The sequence below is a fragment of the Fistularia commersonii genome, chromosome 6 (genome assembly GCF_037954325.1).
Source record: "Fistularia commersonii isolate RoL2024-O1a breed Wild chromosome 6, RoL_Fcom_v1.0, whole genome shotgun sequence".
Lineage (NCBI taxonomy): Eukaryota > Metazoa > Chordata > Actinopteri > Syngnathiformes > Fistulariidae > Fistularia > Fistularia commersonii.
This window is the reverse complement of record NC_141289.1, coordinates 5779482-5794357: the sequence shown is the minus strand read 5'-3', so window position 1 is coordinate 5794357 and position 14876 is coordinate 5779482. Positions and strand designations below refer to the sequence as shown.

The 14876-nt window shown below is 42.6% G+C and overlaps 1 protein-coding gene across 1 annotated transcript; it reads right to left on the bottom strand.

Moving 5' to 3' along the window:
- Positions 1 to 3024: 3024 nt before the first annotated feature.
- LOC147233212 (ubiquitin-protein ligase E3A) lies at positions 3025 to 14090 on the bottom strand. Its single transcript, XM_086147814.1, has 11 exons — positions 13815 to 14090; positions 13126 to 13182; positions 10983 to 11287; positions 9619 to 10871; positions 9390 to 9534; positions 6483 to 6688; positions 6192 to 6356; positions 5330 to 5485; positions 5169 to 5242; positions 4514 to 4657; positions 3025 to 4041 (listed from the first exon to the last, which is right to left on the bottom strand). Exons 1-11 carry the CDS (start codon positions 13889 to 13891, stop codon positions 3921 to 3923), a joined length of 2703 nt encoding a protein of 900 aa, XP_086003940.1. The 5' UTR covers positions 13892 to 14090; the 3' UTR covers positions 3025 to 3920.
- Positions 14091 to 14876: the final 786 nt, after the last annotated feature.

The following is a 14876-nucleotide window of genomic DNA, read 5'->3' as shown; positions in this document are numbered from 1 at the left end:
AGGAACTTCAAGGACAGAGGTTTAATTGATGCCAAACAGGCTCCAGGGCGCCCAAGAAAGTCCAGCAAGCGGCAAGACTGTCCCCTGAAGTTGTTTCAGCTGCCGGATTGGGCCATCACCAGTACAGAGCTTGCACAGAAAGGGCAGTTGGCAGGTGTGAGTGCATCTGCACGCACAGTAAAGCAAAGACTTTTGGAGGAAGGCCTGGTGTGAAGGAGGCTACCAAAGAAGCCACTTCTCTCCAGCATAACATCTGGGACAGACTGATATTCTGCAGAAGTTACAGGGACTGGACTGCTGAGGACTGAGGTAAAGTCATTTTCTCTAATGAATCCCCTTTCCGATTGTTTGGGGCATCTGGGAGAAGGCTTGTTCGGAGAGGACGGGGTGAGCGCTACCATCGGGCTTGTCTCATGCCAACAGTGAAGCATCCTGAGACCGTTCATAGGTGGGGTTGCTTTTCGGTCATGGGAGTGGGCTCTCACAATCTTGCATAAAAACACAGCAATGAACAAAGAATGGTACCAGAACGTCCTCCAAGAGCAACTTCTCCCAACCATCCAGGGGCAATTTGGTGATGAAGAATGCCTTTTCCAGCATGATGGAGCACCTTGCCATAAAGCAAAGGTCATAACAAAATGGCTTAGGGAACAAAACATTAAAATTTTGGGCACTTGGCCAGGAAACTCTCCAGCTCTTAATCCCATTGAGAACTTGTGGTCAATCCTCAAGAGGCGGGTAGACAATCAAAAACCCACAAATTCTGACAAACTCCAAGCATTGTTTATGCAAGAATGGACGGTCATCAGTCAGGATTTGGTTCAGAAGTTGATCAACAGCATCCCAGGGAGAATTGCAGAGGTCTTGAAAAAGAAGGGTCAACACTGCAAATATTGACCTATTGTATGTAATTCTCAATAAAAGGTTTTGATACTTGTGAAATGCTTCTAATTGTATGTCATTATACCATAGAAAAATCTGGCAAACACTTAAAAACCCTGAAGGAACAGACTTTGTGAAAATGTGATATTTGTGTCATTCTCAAAACTTTTGGCCATGACTGTACAGGTGGACACCAAAGTACTTAAACATCACTTAGCATAGGCCCGAGCTAGCAGTGACACTAGATCTGAATGCTTTAAGTGGTAAGAATGGAGTAACAAAGATGGCTGGCTGACATGGAAGTAAGATTTCTCGGAGGGGCCTCTGCCGACACAGAAACACAACTTTGCTGTCATTCATACAACGTTGTGTTTGTAAACAGGGTGGATATTATGGATGGAAGTTGGTGTTGTAGCTTTGTCAAGTTCCTCCACCTTTCCAAATCATTTTCACAACAATCATTAACCCTTCCATGTTAGAGCGCTGACACTCTTAACCTCTGAATGGAGCTGCTAACACCATTACATCTGCAGTTTGAAGTCAAGCTACTAACCAGTGTGGATGTCATTTCTTTCAGACACACAACTTACGCTCTGCTGAGGGCGGTACTCTGTTTCAAGATCAGTTGGCCTTTATCGGCCCCAGTTCTATGTCTTGTCATACCTCCCAGCTGAGCAGGTTCAAGACCAAGAGATAAGCCCCAGTTCTCTAAAAGTTGTCAAATATAGCAGCTTCTAACAGAGGATTCTTCTCATGTGTTGCTGGTGTGAATAAAAATGATCAGGAAGGGAACTTTAAGACTCAGAGCATTCAATGACCAATGTTGAAACTTGGTTGGATACCTGGATCCAGTGCATTCCTGCCTCTGTGCACTTTCCCTGAGCCTGACCATCTATCGGCTGACTCTGCTCACTGTGCCATCGCTGCCAATCATCTAAAAAGCTGTTCAGATGAGAGTCAACGTGACTTTCTACCAACTTTGAAATCCAGCGCTCAGAGGATTCAACATGCAACAACAAGAAACTCACAGTCTGATGAGAATCAAGAAGAGGATTGAACAACTTCAACTTTTTGTCTTTACACTCAGGGGATTTTACCACATCACTGAGTCTCCACCAAGGAGTTCTAACCCTCCTGCTGGGATACCTGTGAGCCAGCAATTACGGACGGATGTAGAGGAAAGGAGCAGCACAACAAAGACAGGCGTGACCACAGCCAGACATGGAGCTCTATAGACTGAAGACCAGCTACAAATAGCCATTAGCAGCCACATACATACAAATGTGAAGAACGCTCAGAATTAAAAACGTGGCAAAAGAAAAACTGAATCAGATGAAGTGCCTTTGCTACAAAACGAGATAGATGGTGTCAAGTTTTACTTAGTTCTGTCCTCAGATGGAGTACAAGGGGCATTTGAGATGGAAATAAACTTAAGTTACAACATTCCATGGCTCTCTCAAGTGAAGACATAATATGCTACCAAGCAACTGGATGAGCTGTGGAACCGTCCAGGGTCCCAACAGGAAACACCGGCCATAAAAAGAGCTTTGATGAGAAATTGGGTGGGAAAGTTTATCCGAGTTTCAGATATGTGATCAAACTGAGTCCATTGTTGTACCAGATATCCATTTTTACTTCTCTGTGTCTTATGGTGTAAAATTTGACAAAAATAAAAACTTTGAAACGTGGAGTCACTCCAGTCTTTTTAAGTTAGATGCTTAACTCCCAAAGTCTGGAAGATTGTTGTCAGTTTCTGAAAAACACCTTTGATTACCTACTTTTCCAAACAAAATGCAGTAGATACATGTCTAATACTCCAATTCAAATTTTAATTTCCAGTGACATTTCAAACACTCGCTCACCAATTGATAGAAACACAGGCAATGTAAGTGAATCCGTCATCCTCTTTTCTCTAGTGTGATGTTAAGCTGGAGTCTGACTGACCAATGTCTCTGCAGAGTGAACCATGAGTTTAACAAAGAAAGAACAAATGGACAACACAATCACCCTCTAACTGGCTGTGTTCGTTGGCACAAGAAGCGCACAATGTTATTTCCCATTGCTGAGAACATCCTCAGTGCCTGTTCTACGAGTGCATCCACCAAAACATGCACGGTATGGCCCTGTAGTTCCAACCGCAGATATATAAATACTGTTTTTATTTAGAACCGTCAACACAGGAAGACATGGAAATAAAATGTTTTAGACAATCATGGCAACTTGACCCCCCCCCCCCCAAAAAAAAAATTAAAATGAAAAAAACATTCTGAAAAAGTCTAAGTGCACTTACACAGCTCTGATGAAATCAGACTCTAACCTGACCTCACCCCCCACCCCCTACACACACACAAAAAGGCCCAGGAAAAATACTAATGAGGAATAACAGCAACTTTTGTGTCATTTTGGGGCAAATGACTTAGCTTTCCAAATTCTTACCTTGATCAAAAATGGACTCCTTAGACACATTAACGGATGTCTTGGGAGTGGAATGGTCAGCGAGGGGTTTCTTCATCGCAAATCTTGGACTATATAGACCACAGTAAAACTAAAGGGGGCTACTTCATATCTTTTGTTCATTCAGTGGGGTTCAGCTCAGCCTAATAACATTTTCACTCCACCATTTAGTTTCATATTTGCCCTCCCCTCCTCTCTGGGAAGGGAAGCCTCAGGGCATGAGAGGAAAAAAAAAACTTAAAATAAATAATAAGGAAAATGATCCTGTCTGTACATAAAAACAGAAGGGGAGGCTGCAGCACACCTACATGAAGCGGATGTGGGTACTTTGATCAGGAGGTCTCTGTACTCTGTGCACTGAGTGATGTGGATGATGCAGGCACAGAAGAAGGACGACTTGAGCGCTCGACTGGAACCATCTCTTTGTTGTTACTTTCTTGATAGATACTTTGATCTGCCTTTTGTCACCTTTTGGATTGTGTCTAGTAAAGGAAGGGCTGACGAGGGTTTGATGGGCTGACAAGGAGTCTATTTGCAGTGTGTCTGGAGCAGGAGGAGGAAGGGGAGTTGTGGGAGGGGGGGGCTCAGAGCATGCCAAACCCTTTGGCATAGGTGATGGCTTTCAGCAGTCTCTCCCTCAGCTTCTCCTTGCTGCTGTACTCGGGCAGCAGCAGCACATTAAAGCAAGTGTGAGATGTTGGTAATCTGGCAAATATGGCAAACAACAACACACTCTTTAGTTTTCTTGCCTGTTTTAAGAGATACAAAGTTAAACCTAGAGGCTCAGAAGACTTCATAACACTGAAAAACCTTTAACAAATAATTATTATATTGTTAAACATTCAATGTCAGGGACTTCATGAAGCCACAACTATCTGATGGCACAACTGACCCTTCAAACACACAGAGGCTCATATTGAAATTCTAAAAATGCCTGGCTCTTCTGCTAGTGGTTGACCAGGTGTCGTACTCTGGTCCAAATCTCACAACTGTGATCATCATTGGCGGTTGAAGCACCTCTCACTACACTGCAGGAACAACTTGTCGTTTTCAGGATGCAGACATGACTACCTCAAGGCAGACATTTAAAGAGACATTGAACATTGAACTAATGGGTCTAGACTCAAGGTTCCTAAGGTCGGGGTCATAGGATACAGGGTTAGGGTCATCGTCTCACCTGTCAGTATCAGGGCCATTCTTGGCGATGATCATTTTCAGCTTGCCAAGGCCTCCTACAGGTGCTCTGTCCGTGCCAGTGGTAAACTGCAGGAAAAGGCGCTTCTGCTCCTCACCAAACGAGTGCAATGTTTCCCAGAACTCCCTGCAGGATGCAGAGATAGGAACATTGCACAAGGTAATTACAGTGTGGGCAAACATTTTCTTTTAAGATACATCAAAACTGACAGGAGCACATGTGCAGTGACCATATTAACTACTATATATATATGGTTAATGGTAAATACTTTTGGCTTGTTTGAACAGGATCTGCTTGTCACCACACACTCACTGAAATTAAAATTGGGGTCAGGAGGTCATTACGGTATCCGTCAGCAGCAGGAACCTGCCTGCTGTTTTAATTATTTTTCGGAATTTATACAGAATTTCTTGTCAACATTAAGTTGAATTCTTTTAGCTTTCAGGTCATTTCAGGTCATTTAAATTGAATTTCAGGTCATTGGTCAATAACTGTCAGACAATGTTTCTGAGTTCAGAACTAATTAAACAGCCCATCTTTGCTGCTCTCCAGTGGTACTTCAAATAATTGATAACTGTTATTGGGTTGCACACTTCACCTGCAGATGCTGAACTTCAAAGAGACATGGTATTCTTACTTGATGATTCGAGAATCTCTGTTATAACCTCCGTCATATTCTGTTGTTTCTTCAAGTGCTAGGAAGTCAAGGTTCTACAGGAAACACAAGACATAGAAGACATGAGTTAAGTGAAGGAAAACAACTACCTCACATTCAGATTTTAGATTAAAAAGTCTCACCCTGCTTCCACAGATCAGGAGCTCAATTTCCTCTGGTCTGAACAGGTATTTTAGTGGTGACTCATTGGTGACCATGTGGAAACCTCTTCTAAAGGCTTTAAACTGCTTCTCTACACTTTTGTTCAGCATGTACTCAGCATACTGCGCCACAAACTCCTGTATCAATACACAACAACCAAAACACTATTAATGTGCGCTCACTGAAACATTTAATGGGTGAAAACGGACCAAACACAACATCATTGCCTCAGAACTTAGAACATAGAGCTTAGTGTTGAGCTCCGCCACAGTCCTGAGCTCTTCTTGATACACTGTTTCTGTTGGTGGGGTATATTTCTTAAAATCCCATTTGATGAGCATGTAAAATCATATTGTGATTAGGGCTCAAATGGAGATCGGACCCTTTGCCTTGTTCAAACTATCAACAATCAACAGAGATCACTGCAGACCTGAATGGTTGGGTTACAAGGGGTGGAGATAAAGGAGGAGGAGTTCAAGTACAGAGAGTCAACAGTTCAGAGCAATGGACAGCAATGGACAGGGTGTCAGGGGTCATGACAGGTCATGACACTATCAGTAAGAATGAAAGGAAAGGAGAAGGAAAGTTGGAGTAGACGGAGGTGATAGCAGCTCTGGTGTCTGGTTTGGAGACCCTTGAGAAGAGAGGAGGAAGAGCTGAAGATGTGGAGGCTCTCCTTGGACGTGAGGAGGATGGAGAGGATCGGGAATAAGTCAGACAGAAAACTAAGATCATTACAAATGTGGAGTACATTTACTTGTTAATAATTTTGTGAAAACAACCAAACTATTTGTATATGCTATTTCTATGAGTTATATTTATACTATTTCTACAAAGATTTACCTTTCGGTTTTCATTTGTGACTGGAATCTTGTCTCCATTTTCCCTTAAGTCATACATCAGGGGGTTCCCAAACAGGTCTGTCTGAGAGATCTGGAAGGTGATCATCATGTCCTCCTCCACGCTCCCTTCGTACTCCAACAACTCCTTCAGACTCTGGTGCAGAACCTTTGCAACAAAATCAAGAGTGTATTTTAAGATATTTTAATTAAGTCTCTGACAGAAGGATTTATCAATTGAACCTGGTTGAGGGCCATCTAGCAACTATCAAGCATATTTCCTTGGCAAACTTACTGGGTTGGCATCAGCAAGATCCCTGAATGTTCCTTTCTTGCCCATCAGCTTCCTGTAGACCACCATTGGAAAGTGGACATCCAGGATGCAGTTGTTGTAGATGGCAAGGCCGAGAACAATGCCAATCAGAGTGTACTGGCCCTCATTTTCAAATGATGATGGGTTGAACCAAAACAGTTTGGTGCGCTCATCATATGTGAACATGCCTGCATGAGGAAAACAACACGAGCAAACAATGTGCAAATCATTATCAGGAGTACATTATACATTAGTTGGACCAGTGTTGGACTTCCTCAGCCAGTAACACACAGGATACTTTACAATACACTTTCATTCAACTTTTAACATGGCATTTAATTCTGATGTGTACAAAGGGGTGATTGCATGGTAAAAATGTGGCACAGATCTTGTCTCCTTCAGACACAATCGTAGGCACACCGGAGGATTTGAGGAGAAATTAAGATGCCCTATTCACACCTTCTTACACTTGCGCAGCTTGGAGGTAGTCCATGCAACATACTAAGAAATTGTGTTTTCCGCTCAACTTAAGTTCTGTAGGTTTGTGAGGTAGGATCTGATTTTTACAAGCATTCATAAAACCCCAAGGAGTTTCCACTGAGCCAACCAACAATGGAAAATAATAACAATACCTACGTTCTTCCGCAGGCGATGAAAATGTATGTATTATTGACAGTTCAATATGCAGAGATTCATATTTCTTCATGACCTTTGGGAAGTGAATAGAGGATGTTCCTGATAAAAGGAAAGGTTCCAAATGACTGGTCAAAAAAATTACTGTTCAGTTAGTTTGATTCCAGAAGTGCTCCCTTTTGCAAACCCCGTTTGTATCCCTGCCCTGACCAGGGCGGAGGCTGAGTTTCTCACAAAAGCTACCACCTGTCCAAGAATCAGACAGGGGGGGTGTATTTTTCACATACTTTCATTCATTGCAGCTTGGAGCAAATTTTATATGATGAAAAAAATAGATTCCCCAGCATGCAGCTATATACTGACTACAGTAAATGCAACCTGGTGCAGCTGCAAACAATGGTAAACTCAGTAGCAATTCACCACAGACAGACAGACAGACAGACAGACAGACAGACAGACAGACAGACAGACAGACAGACAGACAGACAGACAGACAGACAGACAGACAGACAGACAGACAGACAGACAGACAGACAGACAGACAGACAGACAGACAGACAGACAGACAGACAGACAGACAGACAGACAGACAGACAGACAGACCTTAGTCATTGTGTACCTGCCAAACATTCCCTCCCACACACATGATCGTGTCATCCACAATAAATGGACACAAACATAACAAGCTCAATTCCATCTGAAGGCAAGTTGAGATGAGCTTTGTTTGACCTCAGTACTTGCATGAAGTGATCAGTGCAGATACCTCGGAGATGGGACAAAAAAGGGACAAAGGGTAAATCTGAGGATGTCAAAATATACATGACTTCTGGCAACCAGAGTGAGTCACGGATGAGGTAGATGGACACCATCTTTCTGCAAAACATTACCTTAAATATTCTGACCAGATCATGCAAAAGGCTCTAAAGTGCTGTCACTATTGTTCACAGCCATCGTGTGTGGATCTGACTAATTATAGCAGTCAAAATGATGTAAATCCCATTGATATATCAGAGACATAGCAGCACATGTGATCTCCCCTCACAATGTGAAATAGACAACAAAACCTTCACAGAAATACCATTATATAAAGCATTCAGATGCACAGGACACAGGCAATGCAATATATTGTATTTTTCGGACTATAAGTCGCAGTTTTTTTTCATAGTTTTGCTGGGGGTGTGACTTATACTCTGGAGCGACTTATGTGTGAAATAATTGAGCTCTCTTGCTCTGATGGGTGTGTGTCTGTGTCTGCGTGTGTGTCTTTAATATAACAGCGATTGTCACACACACACACGCCAACCGATCAAAATTCAGCAGGGGCGGGTCATGGCAGAAGTGCGTTGTGAAAAAAGCTACCAGCGACTTCTGCACCTATGAAAATTGATCATTTCAACATTCCCCGTAACTTATAAAAACAACTGAGAAGGGCTGAACAAAAATGGCACCGAAAAGAAAATAATATTCTGCAAGTTACAAGCTGGAAGTAGTGAAATATGCAGCCGAAAATGGCGATTGAGCAGCAGAGAGAAAGTTTGAAGTTAGTGAGAAACTTGTAAGGGACTGGCGAAAAGCCGAGGTTACTCTTACTGAAATGAAGAAAACTAAAAAAGCTAATCGCAGGCTAAAAGCTAGCTGGCCACGGCTAGAGGAACGAGTTCACACTTGGGTGCTTGAACAACGTGCTGCCGGGAGAGGCTTGACAACAGTACAGTTGCATCTGCCAAGGAGATGAATATAAATGACCTTGCGGGAGGACCTTCTTGGTGTTACTGCTTCATGCAAGGCATGTTTATGCGCCATATAGGCTATACTTGTTCACCCTGTTGTTCTCTTTTCTATTTTCATTTTAAATTGCCTTTCAAGATGAAATGTCTATTCTTGGTGTTGGATTTTATTAAATAAATTTCCCCCCAAAAATGCGACTTATACTCTAGTGCGACTTATGTTTTTTTGTTCTTTATTATGCATTTTTGGCTGGTGCGACTTATAATCCGGAGCGACGTATAGTCCGAAAAATACAGTACTGTAATGATAAAAATGTCATCCCTTTATAAGAAATGTAAGTGATTAAATTATATTTACATGAACTACTGATAGCAAATAGTATCACTGATATGTTTGACCATTAAGGCAGAGGAGATGGAGTCTGGCACAGTTGGTTTTGGGGTCAGGACCTTAACAGAACATGTTCAAAAAGAATGGCGTTTTTCACAATTTTCTTTGAAACTTTGTCTAATACTGATGTTCTCTTACCGATATCTGGGTTGAATATCTCCTCGACCACCAGCTGAAAAAACTCTTTGGAAACACCTCCTTCATCCACACCTTGCTCTCCTTCAAACTCCACATACAACTGCTTCTTCAAGTCTGCAGGATTCTCCATTGCTATCATTTCCAGCTACAAGGATAAAGGTTGCCCTGTTAACTGATGCCAGTTTCCTCAGAATTACCTCAAATAAAAAGAGCATTGGAAGACACGTACCCGGACCAGAGCGTCATCTATGATGTGGTCACGTCGCACCTTCAGCCTAAGGTAGGGGTTGAGCTGTTGACCCTGCACTAAACTGTATAGCACAGTAATTCGACGCTCGCTGTACATGCGTATTCGGTTGTCGTAGTATAGGCCCAGGTTCTTGGTGACGGCATTAAGGATGAAGGGGCACGTCATAAAAGAAAACTTGTTTTCCGTTTCAACCTTAAAGAAAGTGTAGTCCTTGTCCATCTCAAGCACCTCGTTCAAAGGCTCATTGACAAATTCCTCAAAGGGAATGAGTGGCCGCCGACAATCATTTGTACGGATTCCTAGCTCTGTCTCCAACGGGTCAACTCGAGGCCCCTTCTTGTTCCGCCGCTCCTCCCCGAGCAGCTCCTGCAGGGTGAGCTCACTGGACTCTGGAATGGGCTCCTCGTCTTCTTCTTCGTTGTGCTCCACGTCAAGGTCACCACCAAGCACATTTGCATAGTAGACTATCTTCAAGCACTTGGTGGCTGCAACTACAGCATCATCGTCATTGACCAGGTTGCGACTGTTGAACTCGTTGCTAATCACCTTGTACGTAATGAGCTGCTGGAACGTCTCCACCATGCGTCGGATTTGCTCAGCACTGTAGAGCGACCAGAGCCGTGCAAGCTTGGCCTGAGCCGCTAATGGGAGTTTGCTCATGGCCTTGCAGAACTGTGGGAGTGCAATTTCCAGGTACTCGGGGCTATGGAGGTTGTTGTTTTCCATTACTATGACAAACAGATTCAGGTAGTTTGGGTCTCGTGAATACACGTTATGGTACGTCAGGTCACACTCTACATTAGGTGAGAGGTAGACCAGTGCATTCAAAAATGCGGCTTCAATCTTCTCGTTGGACAGCAAGCGCTCATAAACACGCCGCACAGCTTCAATGTCCACTGAAACCTCATCGGGCGCCAGCTTTTGGACATCATTTTCCCCTGAGGAACCCTCGCCGAGCCTCGAGGATGAAGAGGAGGAGGGAGAGTCCTCCTCCATAGCTATAGCAGAGCAGGCAGCTGTCTCCTTCTCATCCTCATCTTTGTCCTCATCCTTTCCTTGGAGGGACTTAAGCTCCTCCTTGGTGTGTGGTTTGGACCTTCGGAAGCTCTGCACCAAGCCTTCTGCACTGGAGAAAACTCGACCTATTACTCTGATAAGAGGCGAGTAGTCTTCATTCTCTCCACAGATGTCCAAAATCTCATACACTTTGTCTTCTGTCAGGTAATTGACATCTGTGTGCAAGCAAACAGAACAAGATTAGACATGGGATGAATTATATAGCCAGCTTATACTCTACAAGAAACCTGGGATTAAAAATGTGGAAATGTGTGACATCAGCTCACCCTTGAAATTGTCTCGTACAGAGTTGACATCTTTATGGTTCATTTTCCTATTGCTGCACGCGGGATTGCTGTGAGCGCTGCTCTCCAGGTAGGCTGAGGCAGTGCCTTTCTTTGAGGGGTGAGGGTCGCATAATTTAGCATTGACCTTGTAAAGCTCCAGGGCTTTGACTGCTGCCGCATTGTTATCCATGCGGTTGAAGCCAGCAGACGATGCACACCATAAGTTGGAGCACGACTCATTGCCACAGCCTTCTGTTAACTGGTGGTAATAGCGCTCGATTAGATGTTTGGCAGCTGCTCGCTTCCTGGGTTCAAAAGTAAAGAATAAAATGCTAGATACATTGTAGGAGTATCCAAAAGAAATCATCAGAACAGTGTTAGTCAGTTGAATACCTTGGAAATAGGTAGTAGGACAGGGTCAAATCCACATGAATTACCCTCAAGAGTCCAAGTTGTCAAGGACAACTAAGGACAGTGAACCTATTGCAGACTCTGTAGTGTCAGTCAAAAACCCAGATATGTACTTTGGCACTAACTTCTTTTCATTTTCAGGGAGAGACATAGTAAAGAATTTTTTTATAACTATAATTGAATTATGATTGCTGAGGTGCAACACACTTACAAGATTAGCTTATATACAGCTAATGAAATTCTCAAGAGCAACGCATCTGATGTACAGACTATAAAATAACTTTAAGAACCTCAAGACAAATATGTCTTGTGATTTTAGCTGTAGGGGTAATTTTGCAGTTTCACCAAATATATAATGACGATGACATTTTGGCCACTAAATATAATTTATATGCAGCGTATTTATGTAGTAGAAACAAATCACTTCTGACGCGGCAGCATATGTGACCCTCGTCATAAAGAGATTACTGATAATTAGATGTGGAAATTGCAATAGTCATGTCAATTTCATCTTTTACTCGTTAACAACAAAGTGAGAGCTTGTATTTTGTGAACTTTAGACAATTGTTCTGCAATATGAAAAATATTGTGACTCAATAAATGATAAATAGAAGCCAGCCTGCAACTCTACTAACATTTTTCTTGACTACTGAAGCAGTCCAATTTCTTTTTAATGGGTGATTGTCAAGAAAATTGTGGGAAACAAATATATTTGATTGACCACCCACATAATTAATCATTCATAAATTTTACAACATAATATAGACAATGTAGACCTATCATGACTATGTGGACACAAAAATGAAAATAAAGAAGGGCTTTAATGAGTAAAAATATGTTTTTAAATGTGTGTGTATATATTTTATATATGTATGAGTCTATGTATGCATGTGTGTACGTGTGTACACACACACACACACACACACACACACACACACACACACACACACACACAAATGCTGTTTTTTAAACAACTTTGTCACTTTTATTATTCTATTTTAATAGCTCCTTTGGTTCTGTATTTTGTGTATATGTATATGTCTGTGCAGTGTACTAGAGTGTTTGATAAGGCACCTTAAATAAAATGTATTATATGTATTATAATGTATATAATGCTACGACCAATTACCATGCTTGTCTAAAAATGGTTAGTGAAATCAAATTATCTTCTGATATATATATAAACAAACAATATATCATCCACTCAAAGATGTTACTGTGACATAGATTTGTAGTACGGATAACTTTATAGTTTAGAACCAGGCATGAACAAGTATTTGATAATTTATTTGATAATTTTTTCTTTTTACATATAAATTATTCTGATAATTTTGTAGAAAAATAAAACACTTTTTCCAGAGTATTTAAAAAGTATAAAAAGCATTCAAAAAATGTTTTGGAAATTATATGACCACGGTCACAAATGAGTAACTCATAAAATGTAGATAGAAATAAATAAGGGCTCATTTAGACTCAGCAAACCTAAAAAAAAGTATTAGTACAAAGTTGTAGTATATTGTGTTTGAACAAAAGCATGTTCTTTTCAGAATAATATATTTTCCTCTATTTGTTGCTCAGCACTTCGTCAGATAACCATCCTGAATACTCTATCAATAGCTATAGCTATAATCTATGATAGCATAGAACTAAGTTGAAACGAGAGGAGTGAGATGAAGTTCTAATGAAAAACAGTCAATTTCCATCACAAACCCTGGCATTGAGAGTGACTCACATTCGGCTTGCTTCTGGGTTCTCTAACTCAGGCTCCTCGTATTCTCTGGTGGGACAACTAAACAAGAAGAGAGGAAGCGACGGAAAAGATGATGTGAACTTGCATCAGCATTGTTATGTACACACCGTTCGGTGATTTGCGCCATTGACAAACTTAAAATCTATGACAGGTTTCAAATTCGAAAACCCTTTGGTCGCATAGAACTTTGATGGTTCACGCTGGCCAAAAACGCAGCACCAGAGCCGGCGTGTTGGCCGCCACAACGCCAGCTTTGGAGCGCAGGGAGATGGCCGGCCGGGTCAACGAATTCGTGATTATCAACAATGTCACAGACAGCAAGTTACAAAACAATCTACTCCCAAATGTCCCCGGCGCAGCCAGGAGCGCAGAACAGCAGTTGTGTCAGACCTGTCCACCCGACCCCGACCTAGTGGGCTAAACCGGCTAAAGACCAGCAGGTCCCACACCGGAGTTTCAACCTTCATCCCAGACGAACGGACGTTCTCACGGTAACGTTGCTCCGTTTGAGCCCGACCACCCTTGTAGGCTGGCGCCGGGTACGAGAGCCCGCGGGAGGATTTAGAAAACAGCAGGCGCCGCGCAGCTAATAGCACAGGCTACAAGCTAACGGCCTCCCCGAAGCTACTAGCATTCCGGCATCCCCGAGCATATCCTCCCGGCTCGCCTACCTCTCGGGCACTTCGGCGGGGCTCGGCTCGGCCTGTGGTGGCGCACACTCACAGCCCTGCTTCTCGTCGGAATTCATACGAGACTTTAACCCCACTTGTTTTTTATTCTGCTGCTGTTTGGAAATTTATCCGGTCCAGAGGGGCTTGTATGCAACTTCAGCGGTACGACCACGTAACTATGCTCAGGCAGCAGTAGACGATTTCACATTAAAAACTTCATTCACGGGCTTCCTGTTGCAGGCTCTCCCCTCTGCCCGAGGTTTGCAGCCATCTTGACTTCTCCGTCAGTCTGCCTCCCACAATGCACCGCGCCTTGAGGAGACCCACATGGGCGGAGGGTCATGAAGCGAGTTCTCGGGGGTTGCAGCACAGCGGGGCTCCCCTACATGAACGCCTTTCTGTGCTGAGATTCAACGGGTAAACGTTGTTTTTGAAGAGAGCAAAAACCATCCAAACCCAATAGACTCTCTGGACAAATTCAGAGATTGCTGTTACACAGCTAACTACCCCTGAAAACCAATAATGTTATTAAATAGTTGTTAATTCAAGCAAACTGGCAGATTTCAAGACAATGGTGTCCCTGGTCCAGATAGAGAAAATCTGGTTCATAATTCTTAGCTGTTTCTGACTAAATCCATGACACAGGATACAGAATAAGTACACTGTGACTTCATAATAAACAGGCACAAATTTTTTAAATTCTTGTTGAAATCCTCCTGCTTCAATGCTCCATCATCATCCTTGTTCCCAAAATAGCCCTCTATCACAGGACTGAGCGACTACAGGCCAGTCACCCCAACATATGTAGTCATGAAATCCTTGAAGACTGTGGTCCTTAACCATATTATCGCTGAGGACCCCTCAACGCTTGACAATTTTACCATGGGTCGGGTGTACACGTAGTTTATATTGCGAATATAAAAAAAACTTGAATCCACTGTGCACTCGTATGCAACATTATTAGCAGCTTCCTCGTAACATTGAGCTAACAACATAACATAAGTATATGGGGTCAGCAGTCACCTCCGACGCTGGTTGGGGCTTCCCCTGAGTCTCAGCAGC

Bases quoted from the DNA above. Each gene is read 5' to 3' on its own strand.
- LOC147233212 (XM_086147814.1), bottom strand. From the start codon at position 13,891: ATGAATTCCGACGAGAAGCAGGGCTGTGAGTGTGCGCCACCACAGGCC. The intron at 6,357-6,482 runs GTAAGTTTGCCA...TTTGTTGCAAAG, and splicing joins ATCTTGCTGATGCCAACCCA to GTTCTGCACCAGAGTCTGAA. The intron at 4,042-4,513 runs GTGAGACGATGA...CATATTTGCCAG, and splicing joins AATGGCCCTGATACTGACAG to ATTACCAACATCTCACACTT.